Raw genomic sequence first — 26,441 nt, forward strand, 5'->3', positions numbered from 1 at the left:
TTGTTCTCTATAGGCAGCAAAAACCTGGTATCGGCATTGACCCTGTCAAGTCTGGAGAGTGTTTTTACCGTTTAATGAATTAAATTGTAATAAAAGTTTTTAAATGGACTTCTGAGTGTTGTCATAATTTACGTGACATCTAATAATCAGTAATATAACTGTGTGCATTTTTTTTTGCATACAAGCCTTTATATTGCATTCTTTTTTTAAGCATGTAACAGATTGTAGTTAGTTATATGTTGTGTATATATGCGTATATGTGAATATAAAAACTACCGCAATCAATTATACTGCATAGTAACTTTACAGTATTTTAAAATAAAGTGAATTGCAATTAATTTTACAGTATAAATATGCTGTAAGTTATTATACAGTATGTTGTGAACTACTGTAGTCAGATTTACAGTAATATTACCGTGGAATTAAATACTGAAGCTTGCTGGCTATTTGTTGCCAGTAAGTTACTGTTGATTTTACGTAAATTTTTTACAGTGTTCATTATTTTTAATTTTTAAACACGCTAAAAAATAAATTAAGTTTGTCAGAGGACATCGTCTATAGTTACATTTTAACGGATTCATCACCTAATCTCTGTTTGCTGCATGTTTTTTTTTTAAACACACAAAAAAATAAATAAGAGTTTGTGAGAGGAAAAAATATAAGTCAGGTATAAGTAGGGATGTGTACCGAAACCTAGTATTAAACTGGCCCCGGGGCTAAATTATGAAAGACCGTATCAGTAAGATCTGACGCTATCGGTTCTGCTTTCGGTACTGGAACAAGGGAAAAAAAATAATGTACTATGTATTTTTGCTTAATAATGTTAGCGTGCACATCTTATCTCACCAAACATTTCTAATATGAGATTATATTAAGACGTTTGTCTGTGAGATTTGCGAGATCTCTAATGCACGCCGCGGAGGCTGTCTGTCAGTCACACACACAGACCACAACGAGCCCGGCGCACACATTAACGTAAACTCCTGCTTAATAATAAAGTGTGACGATGGCGAAGAGATTTGCTTAATGTTATCGTGCACATGTTATCTCACCAAACATTTCTAATGTGCGATTATATTAAGACGTTTGTCTGTGAGATCTGCGAGATCTCTCATGCGAGCTGTGGAGGCTGTCTGTCAGTCACACACACACACACACCACAACGAGCCCGGCGCACGCACACGCATTAACGTAAACTCTTGCTTAATAATAAAGAGTGACAATGGCGAAGAGATTTGCTTAATGTTATCGTCAAAATTTTATCTCATCAAACATTTCTAATGTGCGATCATATTAAGACGTTCGTCTGTGAGATCTGCGATTTATAAAACTAATAAAACCTATATTTCCCTCAAGACTAGTCATGTTTTTGTGGTTGTTTTAATTTAACGTGTCTGCTTCTATTTTAGCCAATTTATTTTCAATAAAGTAAAACAAAAATAATATAAAAAAAGAAAAACCAATACAGCTCGTTATCAGACAGTAAAAAGAATACGATGAAAAAGTCATGACAACACATTTTAAGGTTGGCTACTTTAACTTATAGAAATAATTGAAGCAATTTAATGCGTTTTTTACTAGTTTAAATCTGAATTTTTAATACTATTAACTGAATTTAAAATCTCATGGAATTTTAAGTTTAACGGGTGATAATGCCACAGTGAATATTAAATATAGCCTATATAACAGAAGACCTTGACTGCATGTTACCATGAAACTAACAAAATAATTAGATTTTTTTTTAAATTAACAACACTGTTAAAAATATTCCGTAAAATATACGGTAAAAAAACAGCAGCTGTGGTTGACAGAATTATACCGTAAAAAATATGGTAAAACCGTTTTTGGTTTAACGGTTTTATACCGTAAAAAATACAGCTACACTGTTGTATGTTTAACGGTTTTACTTTATATTTACAGTTTAATACCATAATTTAACTGATATAATATTAATATACGAACTTCTTGAAGCACTAAAATCTTTTTGTACCTTTGTATTACACTGGTAACCACCAAAAGCAGGTGGTGATGAGAGAGTCACGAGGTGAAACAAAGCCCATCACAAGCAGCTTTTAAATAATAAGATACATAGAATGTGCACTGTGTGATTCACACAAGCACTAAAGACCATCATGGTGAGACTCATTAAACTGAAATATGCAATAAACATTAATTTAACAACATTTTATGTAACATACAAACCTAATAAACATAACAGATGAGAAAAAATTAAGAAGAAACAGTTATTTCAAAGAAAAAACATCAAATTCAAACAAAATTTGAAATGCAACGCAGAGAATTCTCGGAACGTTAGTTACGTTCACAGTTTTTTACCGTTAAAATCACAGTCATTTTTTACAGTGAAGTCATGTACAAAATGGGACAGCAACCTTTATATAAAACACTTTTACGTCGTCCACAATTGAGCAGCGCGAGAGGAAGGTATTGTGCAAGAGTGCACAAGTGAATGTGTAGAAATTTTTTAGGGGGTAGGAGGATTTTATTATTCTTAAATTTTCATATGCATTCAAATTGTTACGGATCACTTAGGAAGCTGAGGAGTAACAGATGAAGATGTTTATTATGAGACACAAGCAGAAGAGCAGGTAGTGAGGAGTGAATGGGAGTTTGGATCCGTGCAGGTAAGGCTGTGACTTCTTGAGGGATCGGGTGACCACACACACGCACTTCGGGGAATAGGTTCCTTCAGAGATAATCCTTAGAGAGAGAGTAGAAGAGGAGTTAGTCCTAATAGTAACAGGAATGATCTTGTCGCGAACGTGACCGGACGAAGATTGAGTGCATGTGTGTGGCTTTTATGGAGCAGCGCTGATGAGTGGGTGATGAGGAGCAGGTGGTGATGATTCAGTATTCAGGTGAGGGTGTGCGCTGTGATTGTGTGGAGGTGGAACCTGTTGTGTTTGTAACAGTACCCCCCTCCCCAGGGCCCGCTCCTGAGGGCCGGGGACCCCGATGACGTGGTGGGCGTCCTCTTCCCCTGGGAGCTGGTCGATTGTGATGAATGGAATGGAAGGCGTCCAGTAAGGCGGGGTCCAAGATGTCGTTGCGTGGGACCCAGGAACGTTCCTCTGGACCGTATCCTTCCCAGTCCACTAGGTAATCCAGCTGCCCACCACGCCGCCGGGAGTCCAGGATGTCCTTGACTGTATAGGCTGCACCGTCATCTAGGAGGTCATCTGGTGTGTTTGTCACAGAAATAAATGGGATAAACACGAAATAAATAAGTAAATAAAATAAATGTATATACAGTATATCCACTTAGCTTACCTGTCTCTCATTCTGGACACATCCGTTGCGTATTTGCAGCTAAACTATTATTTATTAGGTAAAATAGGCTTTGTGGTTCACGTGTGTTTCAGTATCGACAGAAAAATATTATAAAGAGCAAAAATATGCCACAGTAGACCGCTGCTCATGCTGAACTGCGCTGTTTACAATGAATATGTGCGCGTGAGGCACCAGCGCATAAAACAGCTGAAATATACCATACTCAATTTTTGCTCACACAGTTAAGGCATAATTGGAGACAGTTTGAAAAATCAAGAACAATAGCAGTTAATAAGAATTATTGCTGTTAGCGCGGTCTTAACACTGGACCATTCTCATTTCGTTCCTCATATAGAACTTGAAGTATATATATTAGGGGTGTAACGGTATGCAAAAATCATGGTTCGGTACGTACCTCGTTTTTAAAGTCACGGTTCGGTTCATTTTCGGTACAGTAAGGGAAAGAAATGTAAACATTAAACTGCAGGTTGTTTATTACTATACACTAAAAAAAAAAAAAAAACTTTTTAATAAAATATATATAAAATAAAAAAAGTATAAGAAATAAAATACTGCTGCAAAGTTCTCCACTAAATAAAATACTCTCAGTCTCAAACCAATATCATATAATAAAATATAATGAAAAATATAAATAAATAACCCAGCTTGTAGGCCTGCTTCACCAGAACTGTGCCATGCCTGTTGCTGTAGGTGACAGGGAGACTGCCGACAGACCAGGCTCTTGTGTTCTTGACATCAATATCTATACTTCATGTTGAGAATAAATATAAAGCCTACTGATAAAGGACACCGTCAACAGTATTGACGGCAAAATAGACTACGTATGTTTGACAGGTGCAATATTTGAAAATCGATAATTATTCATTTATTTTTTAAATTACATTTATATCTGAATTTATGTCAACCTATAGACTTTCAAACATCAAAGTGTCATGAATTAATATGTATTTGTGTACAAAATGACATATAAACATATTTTCCTATTCTATTTTGCCTGGAAATGCTTCCAACACGTTTGCGTGTCGCGTGAAAAATAGGCATGGGTTCTATTTCTAGCATGCACGCGTTTTCCGCGCGTCTCAACGCAGGCAGTCTGCAAGCTCTAACCTTTTAACATGGGAGCCGCACGCAGCTGAGACGCTTGCGTCACGCATCCAGTGTGTCGCCGGCGCCGGCCTTAGAATCAGCTGCAGGGCGGGATTTGCGCTGAACGCGGAGACTTTCCGCCATTTAATATGTTCGTTTGGAAACACGAAAATGTACTTATTTTCTGGGCACAAAATATTGCATTCCGTCATTCGGTACACACGTGCACTGAACTGAAAGCCCTGTACCGAAATGGTCCGGTACGAATACACGTACCTTTACACCCCTAATATATATATAGGAACACACACATGGATTAGAACATTTTATATTTTTATTCTCGTTTGTGTTTATATATATATATATATATATATATATATATATATATATATATATATATATATATATATATATATATATATATATATATATATATATATATATACACACACACAGTGATGACTGTTTAATGACAATAGCATGCTGTAAGACTTTCTTTTACATTTTTAGCCTAAGACTATCCCACTTTTTTAAATTAACTCTTACTTTAAATTTGATAATGGTTTTTAAGGATGTTAAAATGTTATAATATAATGCTATTGATGTTTTACATGTCCTTTCATCTTAGTTTACAAACCGTCATTTTATTATTACAGTCAGTTCAAAATTCGTCCCTTTGCGCCACCTGGCGGTGGTTAAGCAAATTATTTTAACACGCAACTGAATTCAGTTAATGCCGGTGCGGTAAAGCCCATTTAGCTTGTCAACCTACTGTATATGAAAAAAAAATGGGCCCTTTAAAATAAATGAGTCTCTGATTTTGTCCTTTTGTAGTCGTTAAAGTCTGTTTTGTGATCACTTTCTGTATTAATCAATCCTGTCAATAGTTCAGTGTCAAAAGTGTGTGTCACCAGTTCTGTGACCTCCTTTTAAAAGGAAGTTTGCACTTGGATAAAAGTGGGAACCAGTTCAGGCGACTGATACTTTCCTACCACCAGGGGAAACGTTTGATGAGTTGGTCTGCGTCTCTTCACGATCACACTGGGAGGCTCGCCATCGATAGAGAAGGATCTTCCAAGTAGTTTTCACTCTGTTCATAAGACCTGACTGAGACAAATACAGGTGGTGCTCCTCCTTATTCTGTCTTCTGTGTTGGTTCTTTAGCTTGCTAATACACTCACTTTTATCACTCTGTTAACTTTATATCTGTAAATTTCCTCTAGTTTCCCGTCACCATCAATCGGGTTCGTCTTCTCTTTTTCTCTCACATACTCGCGCGCATGGTTGAATCATGCAATTTTCCTTGTGTCCTGTCAATCATGTTCAGTTAAGGGAGGAACTATCACTCCTGATTGGCTGATTTCTTCCTAAGGGATATTACACTATTTTGGCTGTTTTTTCCTTAAAGGGATATTAAGCTATTTTGGCAGATTTTTTTCTAAAGAGATATTACACTATTTTAATACGATTTTAAAGTAATTTTAACCCTGTATTGCCACTGGGTGGCACTTTGCAGATTTTAGTGTTTTACTGGATGGCATAAAGTCATAGCAGTCTGTGTCAATGACTTTATTAATTTTGCATTAAATAAGAGATAACTGTTTGGTCTTCTTACCACAAATGAGTCCAATCATCAGAGGATGCTAATTCTGTTGCAATTCAAAACTTAATATCATGGCCATAACCTTTGTTTGAAAATGAGTGAGGTAAGACAGAGATGGAGATGTTTAAAAAAGATTTTTTCTGTTTCGAAAGGATGAACACTGTGAAATTATACCATAGCCTATTTATTGTATTGCTAATATTAACTATAGATTAGGAGTGGATAATTGTATCAGTTGTTTATTATTCATGCAACAATCCATATTACGGTAGCACTTTAGAATAAGGTTCCATTAGTTAATGTTAGTAAATGTATTAAAGGGTTAGTTCACCCGAGAAATAAAATTCATCCATCTTCTACTCACCCTGGAAGCATCCTAGATGTATGTATTTTTTTTTTCTTTTAGAATAATCCAATTGGAATTATATTAAATATTTTCCTTGCTCTTCCAAGCTTTCAATGGGGGTAAGCGGGGGTTTGCTGTCAGCAGTTCAGAAGATGTGAAATAAAGTGTGCACTTCTGTAATAAAATGTCCCTCACACGGCTCCTGGGGTGAAAATATAGTTATTCATGTTAGTTCATGCTAATCCAGAGTGCATTAACTAATGTTAACAAGCACTACTTTTGACTTGAATTATGCATAAGTAAATGCTGAAATTGTAAAAATGTAACGACTACTGAATAAAATAGCATTTCATTTCATTCTGTAACCTACTTGTTCTACAGATCTGAGTACTAGTGTTAAATGCTACTATTTTTGATAACTATGATAACATTTCTAATAGATAATATCATGATTTATTTGATGATTTAAGCAATAACATGTTTTTTTTTTTTTTTTTGATAAATGTCAGTTTAAGAGCCAATGATGCAGTGTTGCCAAATATTGCTAATAAAACAAATAAAAACAGAAAACTAACTGAAATTATTTAAGATAATTTGCAAATAAGATAAGGATATCGCTGACCTTCCAAAGTGTCAAATTTAATGGAAAAAACAAGTCCAAAAATGGCTATAATGTGAATGTGCAAAAATGTGAAATGCTCTCAGACAGCAAATGCAATGAGTTTGCTTCCTTCTATTCCGAGAAGATCATCAATATCAGGAAGGCGATTGGCACATCCTCAACCAATGCAGAGGTCAGACAGATTTGGCCACAGCATCAAAAATATACTATGTCTACTTTTGAAGCAATTGATAGCAAAAATTTGGAAGAAATAGTGCATCACATAAAATCTTCAACCTGCTATCTTGACACACTTCCTGTTTAGATCTCTTAGAAGTGGTGAACGCCTCACTTCTTTCTGGGACATTTCCAAACTTCCTGAAAACTGCAGTTGTTAAGCCCCTCCTGAAAAAGAGCAATCTTGATAACACCATTTTGAGCAATTATAGACCAATATCTAATCTTACTTTTATAGGCAAAATTATAGAAAACGTTTTTAATCAGCTGAACAAATACTTAAACTCAAATGGATACCTGGACAATTTTCAATCTGGTTTTTGACCGCATCACAGCACAGAGACAGCACTCATTAAGATAATAAATTATATTCGTTTAAATTGTGACTCTAGCTAAATATCGGTGCTGCGTTTGTATGGAAGTAAAATAATGACAAATGTCTTTGAAACAAAAAAGCATGCTGAATAGCACTAACTGAAAAATAATGCATTGCATTAACAGTACTTGCATTTTAATGCCTTGCATTTCCAAGGATTGCATTTTTAGGTCCTGAAATTTAACATAGTTTTTCGTTTCAGCTGTGAATATTTCAATTAAAAATATTTCACACACCTTTTTATAACTAAAAAATCAATAATTCATATTCACGTTCCAGAAATCACTTCTAAAATATTCAATCGGTTTAAAAATACGATGTATAATATTCGACAGGCAAATTTCGGTCCATTTTATTTCACTTTCCAAATTCGCTTCCACATATTCAGTGGTTAAAATTCGGCAGATAATTCGCCCTTTCACATCCGGGAACTGCAGGAATAGCAGTAGAGCACAGAGACATGATCTCCATCTCCTGTCAGTCGCTCACCAGCAGGTGGTGCAAGCGGCTGCTGTTTAAGACCAAAGCAACAGGTGGATTAAGTAATACTGTTACAAAAACTGATCTGCATAAATGGAGCAAGCGCTAAGCAGAAGTTTTGATTATCGGGGCATGTGGAAAAGCTGATTGTGTGAATGTGAATGTTTTTTTCAACATCTTTGCCTTGACTGTATAAAGGCTGTTACCTGTAGCCTAAGCAGCATTCTCTACCATAAAGGAGATTATAATGGGATTTTACCCAACGCTGAAGTACAGAACTAACATTACATCTAAGGAAGACATATATTGCTTTTGCTTGTTTAGTTTCCGTAACTTTGTGTCATGGCTTGTGCGTTGCTGTGCTGTAATACTGGGGATCCCACACTGCAGGATTCTCCAATGCAAGTAACGCTTCTCAATCAATCAATACTATAATATAAGACCTCAGGTCTCAGATTACACTTTATTGATGATTAAGCAAACTATATAGACATTTAAGCAGATATAAAATATGAACGAATGCTCAAGGTTTCACGCGGTTTCCCTGAGAAATCTGTTAAAGAAAATAAAACTGGCTCAGGGCACTAACAGCGATTACATTTACATTTATTCACTTAGCAGACGCTTTTATCCAAGTCACTTAATAAGAAAAACTCTGTACTAAACTTTAACGTTAAATAATTAACGTCTTTTATTGCCTCAAGATATTAAATTCGGCATCTAATTAATACAATATATTACTGTATATTATGTACATTTCATCAGATGAGCACAGAAATGAGCCCCACAAACCAAAAAGTTTCACCAAATATATATTTTTTTTCTCGTAAAAAGAAAACCAAGTGCAGTAGTTTTATGTTTGATATTTGCTGTCTATTCGCCTAAGCTGCTTTAGGGACCATCTGCAAATTTACCTCAAAATGAAACGTAGTACAATATTAAATTCAAATTAATCAGTTTACACTAAATTAATAATTAACTCAAACTGACTAAATATATATGGCCAATAACTTATTTATCTTTGTATGGACACTACACAAATATTGTTTAAGAAAAAAAATAGTAAGTCAGTCTTGTATCTAGCAATGTACTACAACTGAGAAAACCCTTTCCAGGGATCTTTAATATGTAAATAATTGTATACTGTAAATATATGAAGGGAGGTACAGGCAAAATCTCACCTGTAGATAATCATTATGAGAAACACAAGATTTAGAATTTGACAGTACGTTATTTAAAATTTTTATTAAAACACATTGGACCTTTTAACCCAGTCAGTGGAATTGTCAGATGGTCCCTTAGGTCCCTGCTCTCTCCATGAAGACGCCTAGTTTTTTTCATCGAGTTAAAAACATCTAAATTTTTCAGAATACCGCAAGCGCACCACGGCAATGTGGCAATAACTAACCAGTCAGCTTTATCCTTTCCCATAACAAAGTTGAAAGCTCAGCCAAGATGAAGGAACAGCTGATCATAGCTGTATATGGATGACCATTTTGAAATAAATTTAGTAGCAGAGCTACTGCAAGCGATTTTTAGTGCTGCTAATCCATTTATCCTTTGCTGAAATTTCCGCGTCTTCATGGAGAGAGCAGGTCATGGATGCTTAGCAACGGCAGATGCCTCGGGAGCACAACTGCCCGAGCGCTTTGGAAAGAAGGAGAAAGCCGTGTGCCTAGTGTTTTCCATGCGTTTTTAAGCGCTATATGTGAAAAGCCCCTTACTCGTCATTGGGGAATCCTGGAGTGTGACGTGAGGGGATGTAATGTTAGTTCTGTACTTCAGCGTTGGGTAAAATCCCATTATAATCTCCTTTATGGTAGAGAATGCTGCTTAGGCTACAGGTAACAGCCTTTATACAGTCAAGGCAAAGATGTTGAAATAAACATTCACATTCAAACAATCAGCTTTTCCACATGCCCCGATAATCAAAACTTCTACTTAGCGCTTGCTCCATTTATGCAGATCAGTTTTTGTAACAGTATTACTTAATCCACCTGTTGCTTTGGTCTTAAACAGCAGCCGCTTGCACCACCTGCTGGTGAGCGACTGACAGGAGATGGAGATCATGTCTCTGTGCTCTACTGCTATTCCTGCAGTTCCCGGATGTGAAAGGGCGAATTATCTGCCGAATTTTAACCACTGAATTTGTGGAAGCGAATTTGGAAAGTGAAATAAAATGGACCGAAATTTGCCTGTTGAATATTATACATCGTATTTTTAAACCGATTGAATATTTTGGAAGTGAATTCTGGAACGTGAATATGAATTATTGATTTTTTAATTATGAAAAGGTGTGTGAAATATTTTTAATTGAAAAATTCACCGCTTAAACGAACAACTATGTTAAATTTCAGGACCTAAAGATGCAATCCTTGGAAATACAAGGCATTAAAATGCAAGTACTGTTAATGCAATGCATATTATTTTCAGTTAGAGCTATTCAGCATGCTTTTTTGTTTCAAAGACATTTGTCATTATTTTACTTCCATACGTTTGACACTGTCGATCATAACATACTACTAGAGAGACTGGAAAACTGGGTCGGGCTTTCTGTGATGGTACTCAAATGGTTCAGGTCATACTTAGAAGGGAGAGGCTATTATGTGAGTCTAGGAGAGCATAAGTCTAAGTGGACGTCCATGACATGTGGAGTCCCACAAGACTCAAATTTTACAACTCTCTTGTTTAGCCTGTATATGCTTCTACCAAGTCAAATAAGGAGAAAGAACCAAATTGCCTATCACAGCTATGCTGATGATACCCAGATTTACCTAGCTTTATCTCCAAATGACTACTGCCCCATTGACTCCCTCTGCCAATATTTTGGTGAAATTAATAGTTGGATGTGCCAGAACTTTCTTCAGTTAAACAAGTTAAAAACTGATTTTATTGCATTCGGAAACAAAGATGATGTTTTCAAGGTGAATGCATACCTTGACTCTAGGGGTCAAACAACTAAAATTCAAGTCAGGAATCTTGATGTGATTCTGGAGACAGACCTTAGTTTCAGTAGTCATGTCAAAGCAGTAACTAAATCAGCATACTATCATTTAAAAAACATTTGCAAGAATTAGATGTTTTGTTTCAAGTCAAGACTTGGAGAAACTAGTACTTTTACTTGTCTATAAATAACTCAATGACCTAGGACCGAAATATATTTCAGATATGTTTACTGAATATAAACCTAACAGACCACTCAGATCACTAGGATCGAGTCAGTTAGAAATACCAAGGGTTCACACAAAACAAGGGGAGTCCGCCTTTAGTTTCTATGCCACCCGCAGCTGGAATCAGCTTCCAGAAGAGATCCAGCCTGATCTCACAGTCAAAACGTACATATTTAGACGTAAATTAAAACTGTCCAATACCTATGTGCCTTTATGTATTTACAGTGTCATTTACGTATTATCTGGACGTAATTACAGGTTCAATACGTATCGAAATTTACGTAAAAACAACCTCAAATACGTACAGATAGAACGTGTTCTCTGACCAGTCGGTTATCCATAGAAATTTGCTCATGAAGCTGCTTTTCAATGCGTATCTGATTAATTTTTTTTTATATTTATGTATATTTTCCCTTTTTATGTTTTTTTTTTTTTGATAAATGTAAGATCCCTATACCTCACCCGAACCTAAACCTACCCATTTTATACAGAATGTTAAAAGAATAAAACATAAAACACAATTTTAGTAAAAATATAACATTAAAAGTTTTTTTTTAAGCCACTAACGTTAATCTTACACCTACCCCTAAACCTACCCATAACCATTTCTTAAAGCTACATAACGTTACTGTTATAAATAAACAAATAACAGACAAACAAACATAACGTTAATCATTTATTTTTTGCGAAAAAATATCAAAAGTGGTACCAAAAGTAGTTCAATTGACAAATGAGTTCCAGCCGTAGTCCTCTCTGGAGGTAATAGTTTTTATAGGGTAGAGAGCAGAATTTAATTTATGAATCCGTGAAATTATGAAGGCGCACTGGCGCAGTACTGATTTCAACTGTCTATCAACTGAAACACGAGATGTCGCAATCTGTGACGAATTATGTGAGAACCAATGAGAGTTCGATATCAGTGCCGTAAACCATGTCGTAACGTTCATATGACGCACTGGCGCTATTTTCAAATTCGAATCATAACGAGCGCGGGCTTTGACTGTGACGGACGCTGTTGCTGAGAATAAAAATGAAGATCGATTGATATGGATATGTTCCTTGCAAATATCTGGATTCTAAAGATATGGAGTACAGCAAACAAATAAAATGGATGTGATTTGTAATTTTATGCTGTGCTTTTGTGTATCTATGGTTTGCAGCATGCACAGAAATGTTATTTCCTATTAAGTAGATGAGTAAACTGCTTTCAATAAATTCAATAAAAACATTTATTGATATGACAATTAAATACCACAGATTTAAATCATTAAAGCCACGATTTTAATATTAATACATGGGAATTCATATAAATTCACACTTTACGTTAGATTATTTACGTTTTCTTAGCTGCTAACACGTAAGTATTTGTACGTTTTACTGCTATAAATACGTCTAAATTGTACATTTTTATGTACATGAAAACATAAGTAAATGTACGTGTGGTAGAACCACATTTAACGTAAAATGCACACGTATACTCATGAGATCACGTTGAGAGATCAGATGTGCTAAACACTAATCACATTTAAATCTAGACTCAAAACCCATCTGTTTAGCTGTGCATTTATTCAATGAGCACTGAGCGATGTCCGAACCGATTGCAATGGATTTTATGTATTCAATGTATTTTATGTAAAATAAATTTTTATTTTTAACTGTTTTAAATTCATTTTAAATAAGTCAATTTTTAAACCATTTCCAAAGTTTTAAAATTGCTTTTTTTTTCTTTTTTTATTATTATTTTTCTTCATGACTATTTTACTTTCTTTTATGTTAAGCTAATTGAATTACCATTGTGTACGAAATGTGCTATATAAATAAACTTGCCTTGCCTTGCCTTGCCTATAATCGCTGTATCTGGGGCTGTGCCCATGCCCTCAAGATTTGTTCACTCCGCCAGCGTCTCACAGTGATCATTTTCATATGGTGATCTCATGGCTGACTACGATATATGTCACTGCATGTGTCCAGGGCCGCATTAAGACCTCACTGGGCCCTGGGGGTATGACTTACTAATACTGGGCCCCCTTTCACAATAATGATATATATAGCTTAAAATAGAATTTTTATCCAATCAAAATTTTGATGCAATGCAATTTCATAATTCTTGTTACCAATTCCAATTACAATAATTCCAAAAAAATTGACCCACAAAGCACTGAATAAGAAATATTATATTAGAATATAAAATAAATAGACTACAAATAGACTGAATAGTTTTCACGGTATAAATTCAATATCCATTATTTTACAAAAGTGATTCCGTCAAGGACAGTGACTGATTTTCTTTCTAATGTTTAATTTACATTACTGATACAAATGGCAACAGCTATATTAGGCTGCTTTGGAGGAATTGGTCACCCAAGAAATTTAGTTTTGTTGTTGTTTTTTTAAACCCTGATTTTCCTTCTGCTATTGAATGCAAATGTATATATTTGAAACAATACTGGTAACTAAACAGTTTCTGTGCCCCCATGACTCCCATAGTACAAAAACAAAAACAAAACAAAAAACAATAAAAAATAAAAGAACACTATTGGAGTCAACAGGGACCAGAAACTTTAAGGTGGTTACAACTATTATTCAAAATGTATTCATGTTGAGGAGAACATAGAAATTCATACAGGTTCAGAACAACTTGAAACTGAGTAAACGTTTACAGTATTTTAATTTTGGGGTTAAATATATACTTTTAAAAAATAGAGAATCTCATAATAGCCAACTAGTGCATATGCTTTATCTTTAACTATTAACATTCATTAAAGACACAAATAACTGTGTTGACAAGGACACCGGCATTTTCAAACATAACTGTGTATTCGAACATTTATACAAAAGATGCAAAAAATAACTCTTGGTTTAGTCAGGTACTGTACGAGCATGTCTTAAAGTCTTAACGCGCACATTTGCCAAAATGAATTCTGCCCCACTGCTCAATGTCCCTGAACAGTTAAATTAGTTTTTATACTACAATTCTTAAAATGCATTTAAATGAAAAGATTACATCATGATGCGCAAAATGAATTTCTCAAACCACAAGCAAGTTATTACGTTTACATGCCGTGCGAAATCGGAGTAAGTGGCAAAAAACTACCTGTTGTGACTGATTTATGCTTACACTGTTTATAACCTTACTCCTGTTGTTGGTCATTACATCTGGATTTAAGTGTGATTTTAAGTCTGAAGTCAACAGTTAATGTTCACAGTTCACAGTTAATAGTCCAGGTTTAAGTTGTTTTTTAAGACACAGACTATCATGTCTTGAGTTTTCATCTCTATTAATTATGCACCTCGGTTCTTTCTTGCAGGGGTTGAATGTGGAGACTACTACAGGTCAGTACATTTAAAGTGATATCCTCCTGAGTCCCACCAGTTAATATGTTTATATCCTGTTACTGTAATACAGTATGTAATGCTATTTACACTTAATGTCATACGTGATTGCTTTTAATTCAGAAATTTTCTTTTAAAGAGCCAGTAAGATGAAAATTCTAAGCTTCCTATCACCGTTTATAAGTCCTGTACATTAGGTTTAAATCCATCCAAGGTTAAAAAAACATTGTCAATTTGTCAAAATATCATTTTAAAATTACTTCAATTCTCAGAGATCCCCAAACGGTTCGCGCCAAGCTGTTCAAAAGATTCAGTTTCCTTAAACCCCACCTTTCGGTAGCATACTGTGTTCTGATTGGTCTACTAACATAGGTTTGATTGGTTGTTCCGCACACACCTCCACGGTAAACTATGCGTTAGCATCTGTTTGGGGTGAATTATGTCTTATTCCTCTCATCGCGAAGCAAACAGTAAAATAAAAAACTTGAACAGTCTCGCTGCTTTTTCTTCTGTGTGGTTGTATTCAAACCGCACGCTTCAGTTTGAATCTGAATAGCGCGTTCAACGCGGGGGCGTGGTCACATTAGATATAACGAAGGGAGACATGAAAAACAGACATTGCGTTGTTTTCATATGGATTACTTTATCACAGAATATCTGTTTTCGGCAGCACTTGATTAGTTTCAAAGTAGACATGTCAAGCTTTCTATAGATATCTCTCTCATGTTTCTTCGTTGAGTATTCACGGAGTTACACTTCATTTTAATGACGTGTTTGTACATGACGATCAGCACAAACAGGCTGCAGACAGCACACATACTGATAAGATGCTCGGGAGAAAACAGACACATAACTTCATAATCATACTTCGCGTTGTGATTCGAAGATGCTTGTTGTTCTAAATAAAGTTGGTAATGAACCCTCTTTTATGGCCAAACGCTTTGAAAATCCCGCTGTACTCACCGAGATTAGAAAAGCAGTCATCAGTGAAATGTTGTGAACACAACAAAAGGGATTTGTTGTACTGCTCTGGTATTGTGGTAAAAATGAATTTTAGCCATTGGTTCTTCTGATTTTCATTCTTTGGCAGTGAAAATAAAACAAACTTGCCTTTACAATTAAAAACACACTGTCTCCTCGACATGATGCTCTCACACCAAACAGAGCGTCTGTGTGTGGGGGGGTGGGGCAGGTCAGAGTTCCGTTTCTCCCAAGACGGTAGGCGGAGATTATTATGCAAAGTGTTCCTAGTGACGTACATAGAGATGGGCAAAAGATTTGAAATCTATAACGACTCGTTTCAGCGATTCAGAGTCGACTCCTTACTTTAGAAGCCAATAACTTTATAAATCGTGTACTTTTTGGTTTAATTACTTTGCACATTGTTTACACTGATGGACAGCTACATCATACACTGTAATACAGGTAATTTTTGATTTCCCATCTGTGTGGCTCTTTAACTTTTTAAATATGACACATATTTATATATGTGTCAATGAATATATCCTAAATTATAATTTAATTTCTTCATAAATCTAAATGTCCCAGCAGCCACAACAAGCGCTCAAACAAGTGAGGTTTTTTTTTCATGAATGATTAAGAAGAATCAGAATCAGAATGAGCTTTATTGCCAGGTATGTTTACACATACGAGGAATTTGTTTTCGTGACAGAAGCTCCGCAGTACAACAGAATGACAGCGACAGAACATAAAACACATAATAAAAGAATAAAAAATACAAATAAGTAGATAGTGAATGACAATATACAAATGACAATTGTAGGCAGGTATATTACAAAATGCAGTTATGTATGTACATGTGTATTATGTGCAAAATTTAAGTGTATACTAAGTATGTGTGTTAGATAAATAAGTGTATGTGTATATAAATATGAAGTGTAGTGTGTTCGCCGTTATTATCAGCTGTTCATAAGATGGATTGTCTGAGGGAAGAAACTGGTCCTGTGTCTGGTCGTTCTGGTGCTCAGTGCTCTGTAGCGTCGACCAGATGGCAAAAGTTCAAAGAGGGAGTGTGCTGGATGTGAGGGGTCCAAAGTGATTTTGTCAGCCCCTTTTCTCACTCTGGATAAGTACAGTTCTTGAATAGATGGGAGAGTTGAACCGATGATTCGCTCAGCAGTCCGGACTACCCTCTGTAGTCTTCTGAGGTCAGATTTAGAAGCTGAGCTGAACCAGACAGTTACTGAAGTGCAGAGGATGGATTCGATGATGGTGGAGTAGAACTGTTTCAGCAGCTCCTGTGGCAGGTTAAACTTCCTCAGCTGGCGGAGGAAGTACAACCTTTGCTGGGCCTTTTTAACAATGGAGTCAATGTGAATGTCCCACTTCAGGTCCTGAGAGATGGTGGTTCCCAGGAACCTGAATGACTCAACTGCAGTCACAGGGCTGTTCATGATGGTGAGTGGGGGGAGTCCAGGGGGTTTCTCCTGAAGTCCACGATCATCTCCACTGTTTTGAGGGTGTTAAGTTCCAGGTTGTTGAGACTGCACCAGACAGCCAGCTCTTTTACTTCCTGTCTGTAAGCAGACTCGTCACCGTCCTGAATGAGGCAGATGAGTGTGGTGTCGTCTGCAAACTTCAGGAGCTTGACAGAGGGGTCCTTAGATGTGCAATCGTTGGTACAGGGAGAAGAGCAGTGGGGAGAGAACGCAGCCCTGGGGAGCTCCGGTGCTGATTGTACGGGTGCTGGATGTGTATTTTCCCAGCCTCACTAGCTGCTGCCTGTCTGTCAGGAAGCTGTTGATCCACTGACAGACGGAGGTGGGCACGGAGAGCTGATTTAGTTTGGGCAGGAGGAGGTTTGGGATGATCGTGTTGAAAGCCGAGCTGAAGTCCACAAACAGGACCCTCACATAAGTCCCCGGTCTGTCTAGGTGTTTTGCAGAACATAATGCAGTCCAATGTTTACTGCATCGTCCACAGACCTGTTTGCTCTGTAAGCAAACTGAAGAGGATCCAGTAAGGGCCCAGTGATGTCCTTCAGGTGGGCCAGCCCCAGTTTTTCAAATGACTTCATGACTACAGACGTTAGAGCCACAGGCCTGTAGTCATTTAGTCCTGTAATTTTGGGTTTCTTAGGGATGGGGATGATGGTGGAACGTTTGAAGCATGAAGGGACTTCACACAGCTCCAGCAATCTGTTGAAGATCTGTGTGAAGATGGGGGCCAGCTGGTCAGCACAGGATAAATTGGCTTTATTAAAGTCCCCGAGAATGATTTAAACAGAGTCCGGGTGTTGTTGTTCTGTCTCTGTGATCTGATCAGCGAGTTTCTGTAAAGCTGAGCTCACATGCGCTTGCGGAGGGATGTAAACACTGACCAGAATGAACGAGTGAAACTCCCGCGGCGAATAGAACGGCTTGCAGTTAATGAAGAGTGTTTCGAGATTTGAGCAGCACGTCTTCGTTAACACAGTTACATCTGTACACCACCGTTCATTGATGTAAAAGCATGTCCCGCCGCCGCGCGATTTCCCAGTTGATTCTGATTCGCGATCCGCTCTAAACAGCTGAAAGTCCGGCAGATGGAGCGCGCTGTCCGGTATGGTGTCATTCAGCCAGGTTTCCGTGAAACACAGAGCAGCAGAGTGTGTGAAATCCTTATTTGTCCGAGAAAGCAGAAGGAGTTCGTCTGTTTTGTTGGGTAGAGAGCGGAGATTTGCCAGATGGATGCTAGGCAACGGCGTTCGAAATCCGCGCTTCCTGAGTCTGACGAGCGCTCCCGCTCGCTTCCCCCGCCTGCGCGTCCTGAAGCGCTTGATCAGCGCCGCCGCTCCTCCGATAACAACGTTCACTAAAACATCTGAATAATTGAAATCCGGAAAAACATCTTGTGGTGCGTTCTGCCGAATGTTCAGCAGTTCTTCCCTGGTGAAACTGATGGCAGGAATATAACTAAAGACAGGACAAACTAACAAAAACACAAAAACATATGCAGAGCTCGTCACGGAGGCAGCCATCCTGTATCGGCGCCAGTCGTCAAAAGTAAATATGGTAATAGGAAAATGATATTGATTATGTGGTATATTGTAATAATAACTGCTTATTTCATGTCAAATTCCAAGTAGCAAACATCAGCATCTAGCCCGGTGTTAAATTTACATTTGGGGATAGGAAATAACAATATTGTATTCATACAGATTGTAGCAATTTAATGTATTTTAATAGACTGTATGCAAAAAAAAAAAAACTTTTAAACTTTATGAATATCCCAACAGCTTCTCCAAATACAAGCTCTCCTTCAACTGAGTCTCAAACATCAGCTTCTTCAAGTGAGTATTTTTACAGTGTTTCCCATAGACATAGGCTCAATGGGTCTCATTCATGAAACATTGGTAAATATACGAGTTAATATGTGAGTGATTTGCGTGTAAAGAGGCCTTCCCGAAAACTATTCTCCTGATTCACAAATACTTCGTAAACGTCAGATGTTATAGTGAAATGTGTGTGTGTGTGTTAATGAATTCCAATCAGTCATAAATGGGACACGCGTGCATGCTTATTCTCAATAACCATAAATTCCGCCCATTAAATTCGACTGACAGCTATATATGGGCATCATATTATGACACCAAACAAAGGATTTCAACATGTCAAAAGCGAATGAAAAAGTTTCTCAGATTCAGAATTTGAAGTTTTATTATCAGAAGTTCGTTAAAAACAGCACATTTTATTTTCAAGTGTACTTAGTGGCGAATCAGCTGTATTTGGCAGCATATTACAGATGCTGTTAATGGAGTTTCATCTGTTAATCGAACAGTTTCAGAAGTGAAAAGAAAATGGTTCGACATGAAGCTTGACTACAAAAAATGAATTAGTTTACTTTTAGAAAATTGTATTCAGACTGGAGGAGGACTAGGCCTGTCATGATAACAAATTGTTCTGGACGATAAATTGTCCAATAAATTATCGCGATAAATGATAATATTGTCGTTCTAAGACCAGTTTCAACTAATATAATGATAATGGCATTAAAACGCAGGTACAATTTTTCAAAGATCAATAAACTTTCATTTTATTTTATGGCAGGTTCAGAGCAAGAAATACCAACATGTTGACTTTGTGTGGCTTAAAATTAATTAGTTTTGTTTGTTATATTATGTGTATATGCCAGTTAGGGATGCTCATATTGACCGTTTAACCGTTAACTGAAAGTAAACATTTTGACCGATGAAGGGCCCATTCACATTTCATGTCTTTTTTTGTGCTCAAGTTCGTTATTTCAAATGCAGTATGAGCGCTTATCATGGAAGAGATGCGCTCATTTTTTCCAGGCCCGTCCACAACGTATCTAGAGTAAAACAGATTTTCAGAATGACACAAGCGCACCAGATCATGTGACAAGAACCAACTCAATCAGCTTCCTCTGTGAAATTCCCTGTTGTTTTTGAAAAATGGGGTGCACCCAAACATTGCAGAGTTTTTTACTTTTCTTCAAAAATAAATATTTTACAAGAAGAGTTACTAATAAATAAGAGTTACAAGAAGGGGTTTTCGGTGGTGGAAATCCATTACTGAAATTTCCTTGTTGTAATAGAGTTCGTAAATGATGTATGCTTACCAAACGACAGACGTCTCAGGAGCGCAACTGCACAAGCGCTTTGGAAAGGAGGAGAAAACAATGCGCGTATGTATGTGTGTGTGTGTGTGTGTGTGTGTGTGTGTGTGAGGGCGAGGGCGAGTTGACACACGCAACCACATGCCTACAAACATATTTAGTTGAGCAAGCCAAATGAAGCGTGCGAAAAGTAGGCCCATTTCGACAGAAAGGGCAATGACGTTACTTGCAAAATATGCTATGTGGTATTAAAATAAAGCAGTAGTGCAAGTAAAATGCATTATCACTTGTGATGCAAACATCAACAAGCAAATGAAAGGCGCTTCCCAAAGCTGGCCACTCTAGTGAGACGTTGACTCTTTATTCCCAGGACATCTGTGGCATTGGAGAGGATGTTTTCTACCGCAGGCTGTCCAAAGACTGCGCTCCAGACTAACCCCACATCATGACATGTAAAATTTTTTTTATAAAAATTGAAAAAAGAAATTATTGCGGGCAAAAAAATTATCGAGCTCTTTTTTTTATCGTGCGATTAATTGATTTATCGACTATCGCGACAGGCCTAAGGAGCACCATCCGCATCGAGCAGATCTACATGAACGCATCATTTATAGGAAACAATTAAAGGGTTATTAGTTTGCCCAGCCCTATTGAAAGCAATTAATTATTTAATTAAAGTGCTCCGTTTGCAGATGCTATTACTGGCTCTCATAATAAAATAAAAGTAAAAAGAAAAAACGTATGTAATTACTATATATAATATTTTTTCAAAATGCTGTGTAAATATGTAACCGATTAAGGTGAATAAAAATTCTGCCTTATTAATGAGCAAAACTTTCGGATGTTAAACACACTATTTACGCATGGCTGGGAGCAGGTGTAGATTTCTTTCGTATCAACTAACATTTGGAAAATACAAAAATTTTAATGAATAAGAAAATTTACGCCAGATTACACACGATTTACACAAAAATTTGTTCCGCTTGTGTTTCATGAATGAGACCCTATGTGTGGTGGGGCTTCCCCCTGTTCACATTTTCAGCTTTTGTGTTTGCTGAGTAAAACCATCAGTTGATTCTATAAGTAGCTATAACTGCAGACTGGAGATTTCCAAAATGGGGCGTGAACTCTAAATGTGGGCAGAATCTCCAAAATATGGTATTGCAGGTGGGCCGCTAATTACTATTAAAATAAATAATAATATTGTTTATATATTTAAAAATGTCTAAGTCATAACATAATAACATAATTTAATATATAATTAAATAACAAAAAATATTAAAATGTAACTATGCTTCCACTATTCGAGCTCGCAGATTGGTTTAAGAATAAACCGCCAATTTATCTGAGATATTTTTGCTGCATATGCTACAGAACTACAGATTCAAATATGTATAAATGGCTGTCAACAGGGTCGCTGAAAAGAACAAATGCAGATGTTTCTGAGTGACAAAGATTGGAGTTTATGAGGCCAGAAGGTTTTTTATTTTTATTTATTTTTTTACTTACGTTACCCATTTAGCTAAGTCTGTTTCATGGCTGTTGTTTTCAGATTATTCACACAATGCAAATACAAAAATGGTCAGGACTAGGGTTTGATCTTTTTCTCAGTTCTGTGTTTCCCTTGTGTCTTTGTTTTTGTTTTTCCCTTCAGTGCAGCAGCTGCTCATTGGTTTCTCGCGAATTTTTCACTCTATATCTGCTCTCAATTTGCACTTGTCACTCGAGTCTGACCCTTTAGTTTTGCTTTGTCCAGTGCTCCAGTTCTGTGCCGATTTTGACTGCTCATCTCAACACAGCACTCTGCATGTTCCCTCCTGACTGCTTTCTCCGCTGAATGTCTACCTGCTGCCGAGCTCTGCCTGAATCTGGTTTTCCTGTTTAGAGTTATTTTCTGTTCATTGCCAGTTGATTCAATAAAGACAGTTAACAATCTAGCTTCTGAGAACTAAGTTATTAACCCAACAATAGCGGGGTCAGTTATTTTTTTTTAGTAGGAACATATGTTTGGTTGTCAAGTCAAGTCAAGTCACCTTTATATATATAGCACTTTAAACAAAATACATTGCCTCAAAGCAACTGAACAACATTCATTAGGAAAACAAAAAATGCAAAATGATAGTTAAAGGCAGTTCATCATTGAATTCAGTGATGTCATCTCTGTTCAGTTGACTGTGTCAACTGTGTGTCTGTGTATTTATTTGCAATCAAGTCAACGATATCGCTGTAGATGAAGTGACCCCAACTAAGCAAGCCAGAGGCGACAGCGGCAAGGAACCGAAACTCCATCAGTGACAGAATGGAGAAAAAAGCCTTGGGAGAAACCAGGCTCAGTTGGGGGGCCAGTTCTCCTCTGACCATTCCAGGCTGCAGCAAAGTCAGATTGTGCAGAAGAATCATCTGTTTCCTGTGGTCTTGTCCCGGTGCTCCTCTGAGACAAGGTCTTTACAGGGGATCTGTATCTGGGGCTCTAGTTGTCCTGGTCTCCGCTGTCTTTCAGGGCTGTAGAGGTCCTTTCTAGGTGCTGATCCACCATCTGGTCTGGATACGTACTGGATTTGGGTGACTGCAGTGACCCTCTGATCTGGATACAGACTGGATCTGGTGGCTTCGGTGACCTCGGAATAAGAGAGGAACAGACTAATATTAGCGTAGATGCCATTCTTCTAATGATGTAGCAAGTACATAGGCTGTTATGTGAAGTGTTTATGGGAAGTAAAAATCCGGATTTGGATATTAAAAGCATATTAGTCTGTTATGTGTAAACCAGGTTAAAGAGATGAGTCTTTAATCTAGATTTAAGCTGCAAGATTGTGTCTGCCTCCTGAACAATGTTAGGTAGGTTATTCCAGAGTTTAGGCGCCAAATAGGAAAAGGATCTGCCTCCCGCAGTTGATTTTGATTCTAGGTATTATAAAATTGCCTGAGTTTTGAGAACGTAGCGGATGTGGAGGATTATAATGCAAAAGGAGCTCATTCAAATTCTGCGGTGCTAAAACATTTATTGCTTTATAAGTAATAAGCAATATTTTAAAATATATACGATGTTTGATAGGGAGCCAGTGCAGTGTTGACAGAACAGGGCTAATATGATCATACTTCCTGTTTCTAGTAAGAACTCTTGCTGCTGCATTTTGGACTAGCTGTAGTTTGTTTACTAAGCGTGCAGAACAACCACCCAATAAAGCATTATAATAATCTAACCTTGAAGTCATAAATGCATGGATTAACATTTCTGCATTCTGATTAAAGATTGCGATCAAATAGCATACCTAGATTCCTAAAGCGAGCATCGCGTTAGTTCAGTCAGGCCATGTTAGTCACACTTGCATCAGCTGACAGTCAGCTGTTCCTGACGTCTTCCAATCCAGTCTTGACACCTATCACCTGCGGTCTATTTAAATTCCCATTATTCAGTGTCTCTCCATCGCATTGCTGCTTGCAATTAACTCCCTCCTCCAACCCCAACTCCACCAACTGAACCTGTAATCTGATCTAACTTGTTCTTTCTTTGCAGTGTCTTCATTGGAAGCAGTCTCATTGACATTTTGTTTACAACTCATGTAATTGTGAATTGTAATTATATATACTTTTAATGGTTCTGTTCTGTACCCCAGGGGGGTTTGTCTTGCTGCTCTCCCCGCTCTGTCCAAGCATGGCTGCATGGACATAACCATACCACCAACACCTTTTGTATGCAATTATAATTGTCATTAAATATACTTGACGGAAGTGGTCCTGATTGAACTGATGACGAAGAATTGACAGAGCAACCATCAAGTGGTTGTGTGGGCCGCGAGTTGAAAAAGGCTGGGAACCACTGTCATATAGCATAATCTTATTAACTGTTTATCTATTGAACTGCATCTTTCTTTACAATGCTGTTCAGTGCCATTCCCCCACCCCCCGTGCATTCAATTTCACTGGTTAAGGTTAGGGTCAGGTGTGGGGGTAGGTTTAGGGGTTAGCATTTTTTGTGGCATAGTGTAGGAGATCAACACTTTAATTGACACAACCAATAAAAACTTTAGAATCAGCTGTGGTGTGGAGTTTGCACTGGATTGGGGGAAAAATTTGCATGCTTGTCAAGTGCCTGTCTGTCAATGGGAGGAAGCCACGTCCTATTTTGGAGCTCCCACCTCATTTTGGAGTAGCCGTCCCCATTTGAAGATTTCCAGGCTGCAGTTATACCCATCTCTGATTTTGGTGTTTGTCTGAATGAAAATGCAAATTCATAGTTTGCCACTAGGGGCCCTATCTTGCACCCAGCGCAATTGACTTTGTACACCGACGCATGTGTCATTCCTATTTTGCACCCGTGCAAAGCGCGCTTTTCCCTCCACAGAAGCACGTCGCTAAACTAGTGAATGAACTTGCGCTCCCTGGGCGGTTCAGCGCAAAAAAGGAGGCGTGTTCCGGCGCAAACAATCCCTGGTGCTATTTTGCTGTTCCATTAAACAATTGCGCCACTGACCAGAAAAAACCTAGTCTAAAGTCAGTGGCGCGTTGCGCGTTGTTCATTATGCTATTTTAAGGGCGCATGCTTGACCATAATGTATAGCGTGAACAACGCGCATACACTTTGCTCATGTAATCTACACAGATGCAAAAGTTATTTTTGCAAATCATAAATTGTTACACTAAAAAAATATTAACACATGAGATAACGGAAATCATTGTGGTGTGCCACGAAGATGTGAAAAAATAGTCATAAATCTAGATCTGTATAAATCTAGCTTACAAATTATTCAGGCTAATTGTAGTAATTAAGGATCAGACCTGTTTGAGGTCATATATGTATATAAGGACATCTGACAAATTGGTTTGTCCGTCAAGAACCAGGAAAAAAAATCGATGAAACAATTGTGGCTATTTCCTCCCACGCCTGTTTAACCAACGCTATTTTGAGTGGGTTTCTTCCATCCCCATACAACACAACTTCTCTGTCTTTCACTGCTCTTACAAGAACATCAGTCTCCTCGGCTGTGAACCGCTCCTGGCGTGCGCCTGGTAAATACGCCATAATAATAGCAATCCATAATGGAACTTGCGCACCTGCTTTTAAAGGGAATGTTGGATGACGCTCTGATTGGTTTATTTCATGTTACGCCCAAACCACACCTATGAATAATGAAGCTACTTCAGACCAACCCATTTTAGATTTGCGCCGGGCGCAAGAGCCATTTATCCCGCGGGAAAATAGCAACAGCGCCGAGACCCGCCCACAAAGTTACTTGCGCTTCGCGCTTTGACACTTGCGTTTCAGATCGTTTAAATAGGGCCCTAGGTGCTGCTTTTGGAGTGTAAAAATAGCTTTTTCTCTGGTAATGAACACATAGCAAACACTGCTTTATCTGGCATTGCAGGCATGTTGAAATATATGTTTTTTTTTATTTTTATATATATATATAAAAACACTAGTGCTACGTTTTGATTTTGAAACGTGCAGTGCTCATGTTTATACAACAAAGACAATCAAATTTGGAGGTCAGTTTTTCATATTGTGATGGCCCACCACAAATCAATGTATGGGAAGCATGATATCCATATTTTATTCATTTTATTGATAATGTAGTATATTGTAAAAAAAAATAACTTATTTTGTGTCAAATTCCAAGTATCAAACATCGGCATGTTAAAATAATAAGATAATAATAAGATTATTCTCACAGTGCAAAATTTTTACTATATATATACAGTATTGTTCAAAATGATAGCAGTACAATGTGACTAACCAGAATAATCAAGGTTTTTCGTATATTTTTTTATTGCTACGTGGCAAACAAGTTAGCAGTAGGTTCAGTAGATTCTCAGAAAACAAATGAGACCCATCATTCATGATATGCACGCTCTTAAGGCTGTGCAATTGGGCAATTAGTTGAATTAGTTGAAAGGGGTGTGTTCAAAAAAATAGCAGTGTGGCATTCAATCACTGAGGTCATCAATTTTGTGAAGAAACAGGTGTGAATCAGGTGGCCCCTATTTAAGGATGAAGCCAACACTTGTTGAACATGCATTTGAAAGCTGAGGAAAATGGGTCGTTCAAGACATTGTTCAGAAGAACAGCATACTTTGATTAAAAAGTTGATTAGAGAGGGGAAAACCTATAAAGAGGTGCAAAAAATGATAGACTGTTCAGCTAAAATGATCTCCAATGCCTTAAAATGGAGAGCAAAACCAGAGAGACGTGGAAGAAAACGGAAGACAACCATCAAAATGGATAGAAGAATAACCAGAATGGCAAAGGCTCAGCCAATGATCACCTCCAGGATGATCAAAGACAGTCTGGAGTTACCTGTAAGTACTGTGACAGTTAGAAGACG

The 26,441-nt window shown here is 37.4% G+C and overlaps 1 protein-coding gene across 7 annotated transcripts in view; it reads left to right on the forward strand.

Moving 5' to 3' along the window:
* LOC113043576 (receptor-type tyrosine-protein phosphatase eta) overlaps window positions 1–26,441 on the forward strand; it is a 236,704-nt gene that overhangs the window by 32,851 nt on the left and 177,412 nt on the right. For all 7 annotated transcript variants that reach the window (XM_026203048.1, XM_026203051.1, XM_026203049.1 and 4 more), the window contains exons 2-3: window positions 14,517–14,541; window positions 18,779–18,832. In XM_026203048.1, the coding sequence (XP_026058833.1) occupies window positions 14,517–14,541; window positions 18,779–18,832 (79 nt within the window). The remainder of the gene's footprint in view (window positions 1–14,516; window positions 14,542–18,778; window positions 18,833–26,441) is intronic.

Source organism: Carassius auratus, chromosome 25, assembly GCF_003368295.1.
Source record: "Carassius auratus strain Wakin chromosome 25, ASM336829v1, whole genome shotgun sequence".
Lineage (NCBI taxonomy): Eukaryota > Metazoa > Chordata > Actinopteri > Cypriniformes > Cyprinidae > Carassius > Carassius auratus.